The following is a 14,082-nucleotide window of genomic DNA, read 5'->3' as shown; positions in this document are numbered from 1 at the left end:
ACATTCATTCAGACTGGACTCAGGATATTATGACCCGAAGTTACGCTTTATGTTTGGCGACATCTAGCGGCCTCAGTCAGCGCGACAGGAGCGAAGGCCCATGTGAGGAGATGGATGGATGAATTGATAGATGGATGGATGGATGGATGGATGGATGGATGGATGGATGGATGGATGGATGGATGAACTGATGGATGGATGGATGGATGGATGGATGAATTGATAGATGGATGGATGGATGAATTGATAGATGGATGGATGGATGGATGGATGGATGGATGGATGAACTGATGGATGGATGGATGGATGGATGAATTGATAGATGGATGGATGGATGAATTGATAGATGGATGGATGGATGGATGAACTGATGGATGGATGGATGGATGAATTGATAGATGGATGGATGGATGAACTGATGGATGGATGGATGGATGGATGGATGGATGGATGGATGGATGGATGGATGAATTGATAGATGGATGGATGGATGAACTGATGGATGGATGGATGGATGGATGGATGGATGAACTGATGGATGGATGGATGGATGAACTGATGGATGGATGGATGGATGGATGAATTGATAGATGGATGGATGGATGAATTGATGAACTGATGGATGGATGGATGGATGGATGAATTGATGAACTGATGGATGGATGGATGGATGGATGAATTGATGAACTGATGGATGGATGGATGGATGGATGAATTGATGAACTGATGGATGGATGGATGGATGGATAGATGGATGGATGGATGAATTGATGAACTGATGGATGGATGGATGGATGGATAGATGGATGAATTGATAGATAGATGGATGGATGGATGGATGGATGAATTGATGAACTAATGGATGGATGGATGGGTCAACAAAACAAAGGAATATTACATTGGATTACATGCGGAAGTAACAGTTTACTTTTTTCCTTTATCCATGGAAGTTTGAGTTAACCATGTTGTTCTATTGTTACCATGACAACAAAGATTGTCTGTTAAGGAAGTATTTATTTGAACCCAAATCACGATGTTTTCCTAAACTTGACCAAGTGCTTCTAATGTCTAAACCTAACCAAGCCATGACCGTTTATTACTGTAACCGTGACAACCACTGTAAGGGTTCAAGCCTCATCAGAGGCTTGAAAAAACGACCTGTACAGTCGTTCTGTTCAGGTTGGAGGACTTGTTGAAAAAGACCAATTACCAAAAATAAAGGAGCATTCCTACATGTTCATTTTCAAAACCACTATGGAAAAAAACTCCAATTAATATCCTGAGGCATGGGAAATGGCACTGACCCCCTGTCGAGGTGTACAGGAACACCACAGCTGCCTCTGCAGGTAAAAGCTTATTGGACAAGTCAAAACTATAATTGTAATATAATTATAAATACATGCAACAGTAAATACAACCATAAACAATAAATAATGCTCTTATAGGAAATAAATCATTAGGTGAAACAGGTAGAGGAGGTGTATTAAAAGTCATTTTCCAGTCTTCAACTGTCCAGGGTTGGACGTGCTCATTCTGAGACGCTTTTCTGTTCATTGCAGTTGTAAAGAGTGGTTATCTCAGTTACTGTAGTCTTTCTGTCAACCAGTCTGACCATTCTCCTCTGACCCCAAATGTCAAAATTGGCCTACTTTTCTACTTTTCTACTTTTACAATGACTAGCAAGTTCCATGCTCTTATTGGGCTTTTTACTCTGTCAAAACTGCAATCACTGATGTTAGTATAATCCAGTAGCTAATTTATGTGCAAATACCACTGCCTATTACTGTGATAGCAGCGCGAAATAGAACACATACAGTGACAGTGAAAACAGCAATGTAACGGTTAATCATGGTCGACAGTCACCCGAAAGATCAATGTAGTCTGTGTGAATGTGGATGTAATTCAGTCTTCAAACACTAGTCTGAAGCTGGCTGTTATACAGGCATTGTGAAGTAGCTTCATCAGGAATTATCTGTTAACCAACTTTTTATTTATTTATTACAGAACAGTAGATGCATGCATGAACAGTAAATCCGTATGACAATGTACATTGTATCTCACTTTATTTCGCATAGTTTTCAACCAACTGAAAGGATTGATGTTAATTAGCCAGCTACAGTACTCTCCTAAATCTCGATGTCTAAATGAACAATTGCTAAATAACTAAAAATGTGTAGCCTGTTTCGCGTTCCTTCTTTCTAATATCAAAAAGGTTGATAAATCTACAGCTAAATTTTACAATTTTCTTTCTGTCATTTTAAAGTGTGGTGGTAGAAACTGACAGTAAGAGTGAACAGAGACATACAGAGTCGAAGAAAGTCACCTCAGTGTTTCTGCTGTTTGTTCTTCCTTGTCTTCTGTATGTAGTGGAGCAGCAGAAAAGCAACCAGCAGTAACACACCAGCTAAGGGCACACATACAACCACAGGCATGAAGTAGGAAGGGACATAGGAAGAAGTAGGGTGAGGGACATGTGAGAAATCTGGGGAGAGAGAGAGAGAGAGAGAGAGAGAGAGAGAGAGACAATAAATGTACATTAAGGAATCCAACCCATTGAAATGATAGGAACCAAAAAAAAAAAAAAAAAGGAAATGTGTTTTACATGATTTGAAACACATGAAATGTTTAGCATTATGTATAAAACCTGGTAAGGTTTTCAAAATGTAAAATCCTTCACACTGTTTTTTAAATTTAAATGTATTTATTGTTTTTGAAGCCGGCAGAGGGACACTGATTGGCAGGTGAACAAACAGTGGACTGCAAATTGTCCTGTACCTGTTAACTGGTTGGTGCTGACAGAAAAAACTGCAGTTGTGAAGCGTCCTGAACTTGAGCTTTTTATCTTGGCCTGAATGTTTGACACTACTTCTCCGTGATGTGTACCTGCAGTTGTAGGCTGGTTGGTAGTTTCAGGGAAATCTGGTGAAGTTGTGGAGCTTCCTGAACTGGAGCTTAAACTCTGTGTTGTTGTTGGTGTGGAGGTTGATGGGACTGCAGTTGAAAAAGGTCGGAGAGTTGGGCTTATTTTTGAAGTGGTTGGAGCTTTTAACAATGAAAACACAAATAACAACCAGATATTGATTCAGTACGGATGTAAATCTAAATTCAACAACTCTATATAGGGGGGTCTTCTTCAAAAGCAAAGAGTAGTGGCCAACTAAAGCAGTAAAGTTTGGAAAAAGGGTGAAAGTTTTTTATTTTGGCCTGATTGTTTGAAACTACATCTCTGTGATGTGTACCTGCAGCTGTAGGCTGGTTGGTGGTTTCAGAGAAAACTGGTGAAGGCGTGAAGGTTGATGGGACTGCGGTTGAAAAAGGTCGGAGAGTTCGGCTTGGTTTTAAAGTGGATGGAGCTTTTGACAAAAACACAATGAAAGAATCAGACACTGAACAAATACGGATACAGAGGAGAAGATAATAAAGAGAAATATCAGGTCATGGTTTCTTTTCTGTTTCTGACAGATCATTAAAAATGACTTTTTTGCCAGTATATTTTTGTAATTGAGATTTAAATGACAATAAAAAAACTTTCACTTCTTTAAAAATAAATGTGCATTTAAAAGAAACTCACCATCAACAATGACTGAAAATGTATGGTATGAATCTGGAGACAAAGCTCTGCCATAACCACACCTGTACTGTCCTGAGTCTGACTTGACCACCTGTGTGATTGTAGCATACAGTCCAAATACAGATCCTTCTATATACTTGATGCCGTATCTGCCTCTCTGAGCGCTGTCCTCATCTGTTTCAATGAGAATGTCCTCTTGTTTTTTACAGTCACCCCTACAGAAGAATGTCCTGCTTCTATTGACAGAATCCCTGCATGGATAAGTGAGGTTATCTCCTTCAATGTTTGTACGGATAAAACCAGAGTTTTTATCCAACAGCCCTGTAGAGAAAATGAACAGTCGACAGTTATAATCTGTACGTCCTGTAAGATGCTGCACACATATCTACAGAGTCACACTGAGAGCTGCTCAGTTCAACCTCAGTCTTTTTCCGGTAATAACAATAATATTTAATTTGATTATATTTGATTTAATTAATTATTATGCCCCAAAAATCCCTAATATAGTAAACATACTAAATATAGCAGTTTTAATGACTATAAGTACAAACTCACCATCAGAAACTCTGACCTCAAAGTCTTGGAATGTGTCTGGAACCGTTGATTCACCCAAACCACACCTGTACCATCCTGAGTCAGACTGGGTCAGATGTTTGATGGTCACAGACAGAATTCCTCCTCCAGAGGATCTTTTCTTTTTATAGTTAATGCTGTATCTGCCGCTGTTCGCTCTGACCCCATCTGTTCTAATGAGAACATCTTCTTCTTTACATTCTTCCTTACAGAAGAACCTCCAGCTTCCAGACACAGTAAAGGTACAAGTAATTGTACCACTTCCTCCTTCAGGTCCTGTAAAAACAGGGGGGTTTGCACTAACAAGTCCAGAGTTTCCACCACACAGAGCTGTTGAAAAGATGAACAGTGAATACTGATGGTCAGAACTTAAACTAAAACAGACTGCAGGTTAATGAGGGCTAATCCATCACTTCACAGAGAAGCAGAGATGATACAGAGGCAGACACTTTTCACTGGCTCCACAGCAGCTCTTGTTGTTGTTGTACTTGTAGCTGCAGTAGTTGTCACAGTGTCTTTGGGTATCTGTGCCTTCTAACATCAACCACAAAAATAAGCAACAAATTATGGATAAATGATAAACGTAATGACAATGGGTTAGATTAGACAGATTAACAGAATACAACAGAGAACAACAGAACATCTGAATATGAATACAGCAACTGAAAAACAAGGACTAATGTTCAAAAGCAGTGTGTGGTGCAGCATTAAAGAGACAGTCAGGTAATCAGTCCTCACCTGATAAGAAGCAGAAGATCACAACATGGTGGATATTCATTGTGAATTAGATCCTGATTCAGCTGCAGGAGAACTGCCTCTGTCCCTCACTCCTTCCACTGTCTGTCTGGTCTGTCAGAAAGCTGAAGCTGCTCAATTTAATGATGAACTGACCTGTACTTTTCCATCACATTTTACTTTCACTTGGACTTGACCCGGACAAAACCCCAAATCTCCATCCAAGCTGTTTAACTTCCTCCGTTTGATATCTCATTGGGTATAATCAGCATTCCTGTGTTAACTGTTGCACCCATGACAGGAAATATATCAATTTAAGGAAGGAGGATGTTTGAAAACGGATACAAATATCAAAGCAGGACACAATACCGAAACTGAACAGTCTTCAACAAATGTAGATCCAGACAGAACTGTGTGGGCTGTCTATGCGAAACACTGGCCTCGACAGATACAATGCCATTTAAAAACATTTCCTCTGGCGTCCCCGCGGCAAAAGAATGAAGACGCCAGCCCTCAACCTTTGTTGTACCTCTCACTCCGTCATTTGCTATCACCTCTCCATTGTGTGAAATAAAATACAGAAAAATACATTTCCTCATGAAGTTGTTAAAGAATAGAATCAGAGTCTGCAGTAGTAAATTAATTGCATGTAAAGGTCATTTTTAGGAGACAGCTAAATCTGCAACTTTCTACACATTCGAACTCCATTGTAACAGTCACTGACATAGCTTTTTCACCCTTTTAGTCTCTCAAGGGAATTTTAAATCAAAAGCAACTGGACTTGGTTATTTGTCTAGGAAAACGACCAGGCTGGGACCAGTCAGATGTGAGCATGAACTGATGAAGCCTCTTGGATGAGAGGTGAAATGTTTTTGATATAAAGTGATATAAAAAGCCATGCAAGCAGATAATTGGACCCAAGGAGGTGGTGTATATTGGAGCAGCAATTAACAAGTTCCTGTTAATTTTATCTGAAAATTTCAACAGTATAATCCTGTTTTTTTGGTGAAATAGCTTAAAATGGTATTTCACAGTATTATTGCTTGGATAGAAAAAAACAGTACTTTTCAGTATTTTTTTGCAATGGATTTGGGGAAAACAAAGTGTGAGCTATGTTTGGCTGGACATTGGAGTTTTATTTTTCACCCATCTTCATCCTGCTAATGAATAGATAAGTGGCTTTTGCTTAGCTTGTTAGCAAAGGCAAAATGCATCCTAGTTTCAATCAAGTTGTATTTTGTATTTTGTAGAATGTCATCAATTGTCTACAGGATCTACTTTAGTAGACTTAATATAAATATCTCTCTCTATATAATTTTATAGCTAAATCCAAAATTAACAAAGACACAAAAGACTTTAATACACACACCCATGGTGGGACATCAGTGATTTTAGAACTAACTCTTCTAGTTCTCTCATTTGAATGCTGCTGTTAATGAGCTGTAATATTTTTCAGTTTTTATACTAAGCTTGCAGTACCATCTATCACCACACAGGTTGACTGATATTTGTTAGCTATTAATTCAATTAAATTTCAATTCAATTTTATTTTTATAGCGCCCAATCATAATATACATTATCTCGAGGCACTTTACAGGGTAAGGTCGAGACCTTACTTTGTTACAGAGAAAAACCCAACAGTTCCCACAAAGAGCAAGCGCTTGGCGACAGGGGGGAGGAAAAACTCCCTTTAACAGGAAGAAACCTCCAACAGAACCGGGCTCAGGGTGGGGGGGGGGGGTCTGCCTTGACCGGTTGGGTTTAGGAGGAGATAAAAAAGGGGGGGTGGGGGGAGGAGAGAGGAGAAAAGAGAGAGAGACCAGGAACAGCTGTGTAGGTAATGGTGTTATCAATAATGATGACAGATAACAGTGGTTAATAGTAATGATGAGTAGTGTTGGATCTGGATCCTGCTGCTCCAGAGGCAGAGATACCTGCAGAATGAGGACAGAGAGAGGGAGAGAGAGGAGACGCACAAACTACGGGACAGAAAAAAATACAAAGTTAATGGCATAGAGAGAGAGAGAGAGAGAGAGAGAGAGAGAGCGAGAGAGAGAGCACCCCAACAACAACAAATAATGGGGGGGACTGTTTCATTACAAAGTGCAACTCTGGCTCATTGACTTGACAGCTTAAAGCTGAACTACACTCATTTTTTAAATCTTATTTATTTGCACAATTAAAAGAATATGCAGGGAATAACAAAGATTAAAAAAAAGGAAAAGACTGAAAACTCAAATGGGATTCTTTATTTAAGCCTCCATCTAATTACTGTTAAAATTTAACAAAATGAGAAAACACAAGACTTGACAACAGAAGATAATATGACTATTTAAAAGTGATAGCAAACTAATAGAAGCAAAATATATAGAATTAAAACAGCCATAACTGCAATAATAGCAAAATAAGAACAAGAAAATATGAGTAAGTGAATGTGATGAGTGTGTGCACATCTGTGTGTGCTTGATTTATAAAGGAGATAATTGGTTCATACATCTGTTTTGTTTTTTGGTTTTTTTTTAAGATATTTTTTTGGGAGGGTGACAGAAAAGGGGAGAGAGAGAGGGGGAATGACATGCAGGAAAGAGTCGGGCCGGTTAGGAGTTGAACCGGCGCTCGCCTGCTAAGAGCTTCCATTCATGTGGTATGCGCCCTAACCACTCCACCATTGGGCCGCCCCCGTTCATACATCTGTGATGACGCCTGAACAACTGTAATAATAAATGTCACTATGAGTGAGATAAATAAAACATTCATAATTAAACAACAAAAAAATGGAAAAAAAAAAACGGTTACAAAACAGCAGTTAAGTGGGGTTTTAAGCATCTTTGGAATCATTTCATCAAGGAATGGGTCTTTGTCAAATGGGAAAAGCTAATCCATAATTTTTTACCCCTAAATCTTCTTTGTGTTCAGCTCAAAGTTTAGAAGAAGAATAACTAAGGACTCCTTCATTTGTATTTTAGAATAATCAAGTGAAATGCTGCTGAACATCCTCACAAACATGCTCAGTACTGTATCATCAAAGGGGAAGTGATGAAAAATATCATATTTACAAAAAATATCTGCCAAAAAAGAGAGAAAGAAAAAGAAGGCTTGCAATTTATTCTAAGCTGCATGATCCAAATCCAGATTCAATTATAATTTGTTTTCTGTTTAAAGACATGTAGCGCAGGTTTGATCCTGATCCCTGCTGGCTGCATCAAGGGTCTGGTAGTTGGAGTCTTCACATCTGGGGGCTGGAGCCCGGTTCTCATGGGTGAGAGATGACTGAAAATAAAACAGGAATGATAACAATGCAACGATTCAGATCACAACAAAATAAATAAGAATATCAATATTAGAAAGTCGCCTCCATGTTTATGTTGTCAGTGCTTTCTCTGATGTTCCTCCTTTTCTTCCATAGGTAGAGAACCGGTAGAAAAACAGCCAACAGCACAGACACCAAAGGCACAAATACAACCAGAGGCAAGAAATAATCTGGGCGAGGGACAGTGTTGGAGGCTGGGGAGTCTGAGAGTAAGAGAGAAGTAGCAAACACAAGGTTAACTATTGTACAATTTTTAAAATCTTTATTAGATATTGCTGTCATGTGTAATTTTACCACTTTCAGAGTGTGCATTTTTTAGGTTAAGCTGGCAGAGGGACCATGATTGACAGCTGGACGTACAGTGTCCTCTGAACTGTCCTGAACCTGAAAACTTTTGATGTGATAGAGGTCCACGGATCCTAAAGCAACTGGATCCTAACAAATCCACAGGTCCTGACAAACTTGATCCTTACTTTCTCAACTTAGCTGTAGGCTTAATAGCAGAACCTCCAACTTGATTCTGACAATGAGATTCCTAATATGTTCTCCCCTTGCTGAAAGGAGGGCATCTCTCAATTGTTAACAACTACAGACAGATCTCTGAATTATGTGCTTTTAGCTTTAGCCTTAAGTGGAATTTATAAATGGGTTCAGAGTTTTAAACAACTTATAAATGACCAAACTATTTACATAATGACTAATAACATCTTTACATTTTGTTACAAAAAAAAGTATTAATTGTTTATACACATCTACAAATCATTAATGAGAATTTAAAACTTACAAATATATTTAAAACTACTGAAGTCCAATGATTATTTTAATAATCATTGGACTTAATTAATACTGAATAATTTCTACTAATAATTTATAATTCTTAGTAGAAACAGTTGTTATACAAACAAAAAATACATTATGAATGAATGAGTAAAAATAAAAACATCAGTTTTAATGAAAGAAAATACAACAAAACCAAAACTCACCATCAACGAGGATTGAAAATGTATGGTATGAATCTGGAGACAAAGCTCTGCCATAACCACACCTGTACTGTCCTGAGTCTGACTTGACCACCTGTGTGATTGTAGCATACAGTCCAAATACAGATCCTTCTATATACTTGATGCCGTATCTGCCTCTCTGAGCGCTGTCCTCATCTGTTTCAATGAGAATGTCCTCTTGTTTTTTACAGTCACCCCTACAGAAGAACGTCCTGCTTCTATTGACAGAATCCCTGCATGGATAAGTGAGGTTATCTCCTTCAATGTTTGTACGGATAAAACCAGAGTTTTTATCCAACAGCCCTGTAGAGAAAATGAACAGTCGACAGTTATAATCTGTACGTCCTGTAAGATGCTGCACACATATCTACAGAGTCACACTGAGAGCTATATATTTGATTTCATTTACTCCTATGTTTCAAAAATCACTAAATATAGTGAATATGATAAATATATCAACTCACCATCAGAAACTCTGACCTCAAAGTCAGTGTATGAATCTGGAACCGATGATTTGCCCAAACCACACCTGTACCGTCCTGAGTCAGACTGGGTCAGATGTGTGATGGTCACAGACAGAATTCCTCTTCCAGAGGATCCATCTTTATATTCAGTGCTGTATCTGCCGCTGTTCGCTCTGACCCCATCTGTTCTAATGAGAACATCTTCTTCTTTACATTTGTTCTTACAGAAGAACCTCCAGCTTCCAGACAGAGTCAGGTAACAGTTAATTGTACCACTTCCTCCTTCAGGGCCTGTATAAACAGGGGGGTTTGCACTAACAAGTCCAGAGTTTCCACCACACAGAGCTGTTGAAAAGATGAACAGTGAATACTGATGGTCAGAACTTAGTGTATTGTAGACTTCCTGTAAAACAGACTGCAGGTTAATGAGGGCTAATCCATCACTTCACAGAGAAGCAGAGATGATACAGAGGCAGACACTTTTCACTGGCTCCACAGCAGCTCTTGGTATTTTTATTGTGTTACTACTTTCTTACCTCAACATCTAAACTAGCAACAACAGATAGTGATGGATTTTTTCAGTATATGTTGTTCTTGTTTTGTGTTTTTTCAGCAACATCTAGTAACAAAGTACATCAGAGCACAACAGGATATCTGAATATGAATAAACCAACATAAAGGCGTCTGTGATTAAGTATTTAGACACATGAACTGGCATTAAAGAGACAGTCAGGTAATCAGTCCTCACCTGATAAGAAGCAGAAGATCACAACATGGTGGATATTCATTGTGAATTAGATCCTGATTCAGCTGCAGGAGAACTGCCTCTGTCCCTCACTCCTTCCACTGTCTGATCAGTGAGAAAGATGAAGCTTAACATTGACTTCCTCTGTTTCTCTCTCTCTGTGTGTGATGGTGGTGGTGATGAAGCTCTCTGAGCTCTTCTACAGAAGCCTTTCCTCTGACAGAGTTAGTGACAGTCTGTAGAAACACAGCGAGGCTGTAAAGCTGGACTGGTGAGGAGGTCGGTTTCATGTTGGACTGATGACGTTTAACATCCCCGACGACCTCTGTCGTCTCATTTAGACTCTCGTTAGCAACCGGACTTTTAACAGACGGAGAAGCTTCTAGAATCAGGACTGAGGGATTTACTGACGGATTTTATGTCGTACAGTAAAAGGTGAAAATAAGCTTTGTTACCCACAGACCTTATTTCAGCCATCTAACCAAAAACAGAAAATACTTATTAATATCTGGGTTTTGGAAGTGTGTGAAGAAGAGCTGTGAATGGACAACCAATCACTGATCCTTATTGTTTTGGTTCTAAATGATTTAACTTTACTATCTAAGCTTCATTTTGCTTTATATTTGTGTGTATTTTTTATGTTATTGTGTTAGATTTCAATGCACGTTGAGCTGCTTGAAAAAATAGGTAATTATATAGATAGTTCTGAGATGTTGTTGCTTGTTCACTGGTTGGAACTGAACTCCATTTTGAGGCACTGCTGCAGAGTAAAGTTTGTCTGCCTTCGGGGGCCCTTTAAAAGCCAGGGGCCCTAAGTAGTGTCCTGCCTGTTCACAAGCTGCACCTCTGACTTGTCCCAAACCCAAAACTGTTCAGTTCACTGTCATATATGACAGAAAAAAAATCTAATCCTTAAATTTAAGAATCTGGAACCAGCAAATGTTTGTTCATTTGATTTTCCTTGAAAAAACACTTAAGATTCATGAATTACCAAAATAGTTTCTGTTAATGGTGTAATTGTTGCAGCTCTGCTTGATTTCAAAACTCACAAAAAGCATTTTTGGTGCTCATCGTTGTATTTTTACTGTAACAGAGTTTATGTTCTGTTGCTTCACCCTGATTATTGGCAGTTTGTTGCAGCTTCCTCCTGTAAGTAACAGATGTTATAAAAGATATCACATCCTGCTGCTAAATATGAACCTGTGAATCACAGCGTTTTAGAACTATCAGAAAACTGCATTCTAACAGATACTGTAAAAGCTCCAGTTTTACTGACTGTAGGTAAGTTGAAGGGATGGGACGAGACAGATCCACTTCACCAGTTTCCTGCGTCTGTAACTGCGTGTGATGACGTTGGTCCTCACAGTTTTGTGTCTCCTCTGTCTGAACAGACGGACAAGGTCATATGGCGATGTGAGTTGAGTCAATCTCCACTTTTTTAGCTGGGTTTTTTAAAAATGAGTTCACCTGCTAATTTTGGTGTAAAAAGGTTATTGTTAAGTATTTTCTGTGTGGTTAGGCGATGTGCATAGGTTAGATTATAATGGTCTGAAAGTGTTAATCTAAAATATGCCCCTGATAGTTTCTGGGCGTACAATGAGAGAGAAACAGTGCCATTTTATTTGTTTTCTATTAGTAGTAGTATTTCTATTATTAGCTTCTTGTTGCAAGTTGTTGTATTTTTACTGCTTTTCTGACTGTTAGCAGAGTTTGTTCTAACAGCCTGTCTTCACAATGCAATATCATTAATATACAGAAACGATCCTTCTGTCGTACCCTATATGCAAGATGTACAATTAATTCCCATATAATTACCAACTAACTCTCTTTATTCTGCTTCGTTTTACTCTGTAATTACACAATATTTTTGCAGTAATTTGCAATAATTAACATTTACTCCAACCTCTAATGACCTGTGAAAATGTTTTCCGTGAAAAATGAGAAGTGTGAGTTGCAGTATTACTGTATGTTTCCTGTTTCCTATGTTTTATCACCACCATCAGTGGTGGAAGGAGGACCACAACGACTATATTCAGACCCAAACACAGCAGCACACCTGTGTAGATGAACAGGTCTGTTGAACAAGTTTACACTCAACTGGTCAATGAGTAGGTCTCCATTTAGTTTGCCCAGTGCACATGCATGAGGACGCTCCAACATTCACACACGGACGACACAAATCTTATTCTTTCCAGTTCTTTCACTCTACTCAATAAACTCAACTGTGAAAAATATTTTTTGAGGCGGGAGATACATTCAACATGTTTGTCAGACCTCAGGGATACACACACACTGTGTTTTTGTGAGTAACACTGAGTATTTGTTAGCATTCAACCCAGCATTGTGCAGCACCAAGAGGGTTTTTCCAGTGCAGCAGTGTGTTTATCATTTTCCCTTCTCACTGATAAACACCATACTCTTCCTTAATGTCCTGTCTGTTTTGGCTGTCAAACAGTGCTCTGTCCTGCTCTGTCCTTTCTATTTGTGCACTCACCTCACCATTCAATTTTGCTGAACTGGTGACATTCATATTACAAAATGTCTTGTTTTTGTGGATGGTAAAAAAAAAGGAAAAAAATGGTTTGTAATGTATTTTATTACAAATGCAAAGTTTCTGCAATCACTTCCTCATTCAGAGCTTCCTGTGTAACAGTTTACTTTTTAAGAATTAAGATATCAGAGCAGAAATTATGACACCAGAATAAAATGGCAGGCAGTAAAAAAAAAAGTGTGAAATATATCAGCAGTTGCCAGCAAACAGTAAAACTCGAATTGCGTCTTCATCTCTTTACCCTAACCAAGATCGCAGGAAACCTGGGTGTCATGTCTGACGACCAGCTATCCTTCTCTGCCTCTCCGTTGCATCTGTCTCCCGGTTGCGCCGCTTTGCATTATACAACATAAGAGAAATCAGGCCTTACCTGACTCGGTACCCCACCCAAAACTTGGTCCAGGCCATGGTTGTCTCTCTTGCCCTTCTGGCAGACCTTCAGAAATCCAGATTCATCAGACCCAGCTACATTGTTCCAGTCTTCAACTGTCCGGTGTTGGTAAACCTCTGTCCACTGCAGCCTCAGATTTCTGTTCATGGCCGACAGGAGTGGAACCTGATGTAGTTTTCTGCTGTTGCAGCTCATCCACTTCATGGTTGGGCATGTTCACTCTGAGATGCTTTTCTGTTCTCCACAGTGAACTGAGTTACTGTAGCCTGTCAGCTCAAACCAGCCTAACCATTCTTTGACCTCTCTCATCACCAGTGTCTTTCCATCCACACAGCTGCTGCTGTAGAGACTGTTTTGTGTTTCAGACACACTCAAACCAGCCTGGTTGACACCAACAATCATGCCACAGTTCCACACTACTGTGATGTTTGACATGACCATGATCTGAACTCCTGACCTGTATTTGCAGGATTTTATGCATTGCACTGCTGCAACATAATTGGCTGATTGGATAATTGCATGAATAAGCAAGTGTACAGGTGTTTCTCATAAACTGTTCCATCTTAACCCCTGGTTTCATTGTTTTGTCTAACTTTTCATTTTTAGCCATTTAGCTACTTGCAGTGTTTATTAGTTTATTCTATATCTGTCAGATTTTTGGTTACATTATAAATGATTGAAACAAAACAAAACATCCCTGACTGGTTATTCCCCTCACCAAATGTTAACCTCAATATACAA

General features: G+C 38.9%; 1 protein-coding gene and 1 long non-coding RNA gene across 6 annotated transcripts; both read right to left on the bottom strand.

Annotated features, from left to right (window-relative positions):
- Positions 1 to 1,968: 1,968 nt before the first annotated feature.
- LOC139615317 (polymeric immunoglobulin receptor-like) lies at positions 1,969 to 6,056 on the bottom strand. 3 transcript variants are annotated; one of them, XM_071473158.1, is made up of 6 exons: positions 4,883 to 6,056; positions 4,127 to 4,474; positions 3,572 to 3,892; positions 3,240 to 3,353; positions 2,884 to 3,042; positions 1,969 to 2,482 (listed from the first exon to the last, which is right to left on the bottom strand). In XM_071473158.1, the coding sequence occupies exons 1-6, from the start codon at positions 4,920 to 4,922 to the stop codon at positions 2,325 to 2,327; spliced, it is 1,140 nt and encodes a 379-aa protein (XP_071329259.1). In that variant the 5' UTR covers positions 4,923 to 6,056; the 3' UTR covers positions 1,969 to 2,324. The 3 variants fall into 3 exon arrangements, with proteins under 3 accessions (XP_071329259.1, XP_071329260.1, XP_071329261.1); XM_071473159.1 differs by having other exon boundaries at positions 2,884 to 2,991; XM_071473160.1 differs by lacking the exon at positions 2,884 to 3,042.
- A 2,278-nt stretch (positions 6,057 to 8,334) lies between these two features.
- LOC139615318 (uncharacterized) lies at positions 8,335 to 14,049 on the bottom strand. 3 transcript variants are annotated; one of them, XR_011687336.1, is made up of 4 exons: positions 13,321 to 14,049; positions 10,403 to 11,782; positions 9,655 to 9,999; positions 8,335 to 9,493 (listed from the first exon to the last, which is right to left on the bottom strand). It is a non-coding gene; the product is annotated as an uncharacterized lncRNA (long non-coding RNA). The 3 variants fall into 3 exon arrangements; XR_011687337.1 differs by having other exon boundaries at positions 10,403 to 10,635; XR_011687335.1 differs by lacking the exon at positions 13,321 to 14,049 and having other exon boundaries at positions 10,403 to 12,536.
- Between the last annotated feature and the right edge of the window lie 33 nt (positions 14,050 to 14,082).

The sequence above is a fragment of the Trachinotus anak genome, unplaced genomic scaffold, assembly GCF_046630095.1.
Source record: "Trachinotus anak isolate AG129_WGS33_773 ecotype Australia unplaced genomic scaffold, CSIRO_AGI_Tana_v1 ptg000046l, whole genome shotgun sequence".
NCBI lineage: Eukaryota > Metazoa > Chordata > Actinopteri > Carangiformes > Carangidae > Trachinotus > Trachinotus anak.
This window is presented reverse-complemented; position numbering and strand designations above follow the sequence as displayed.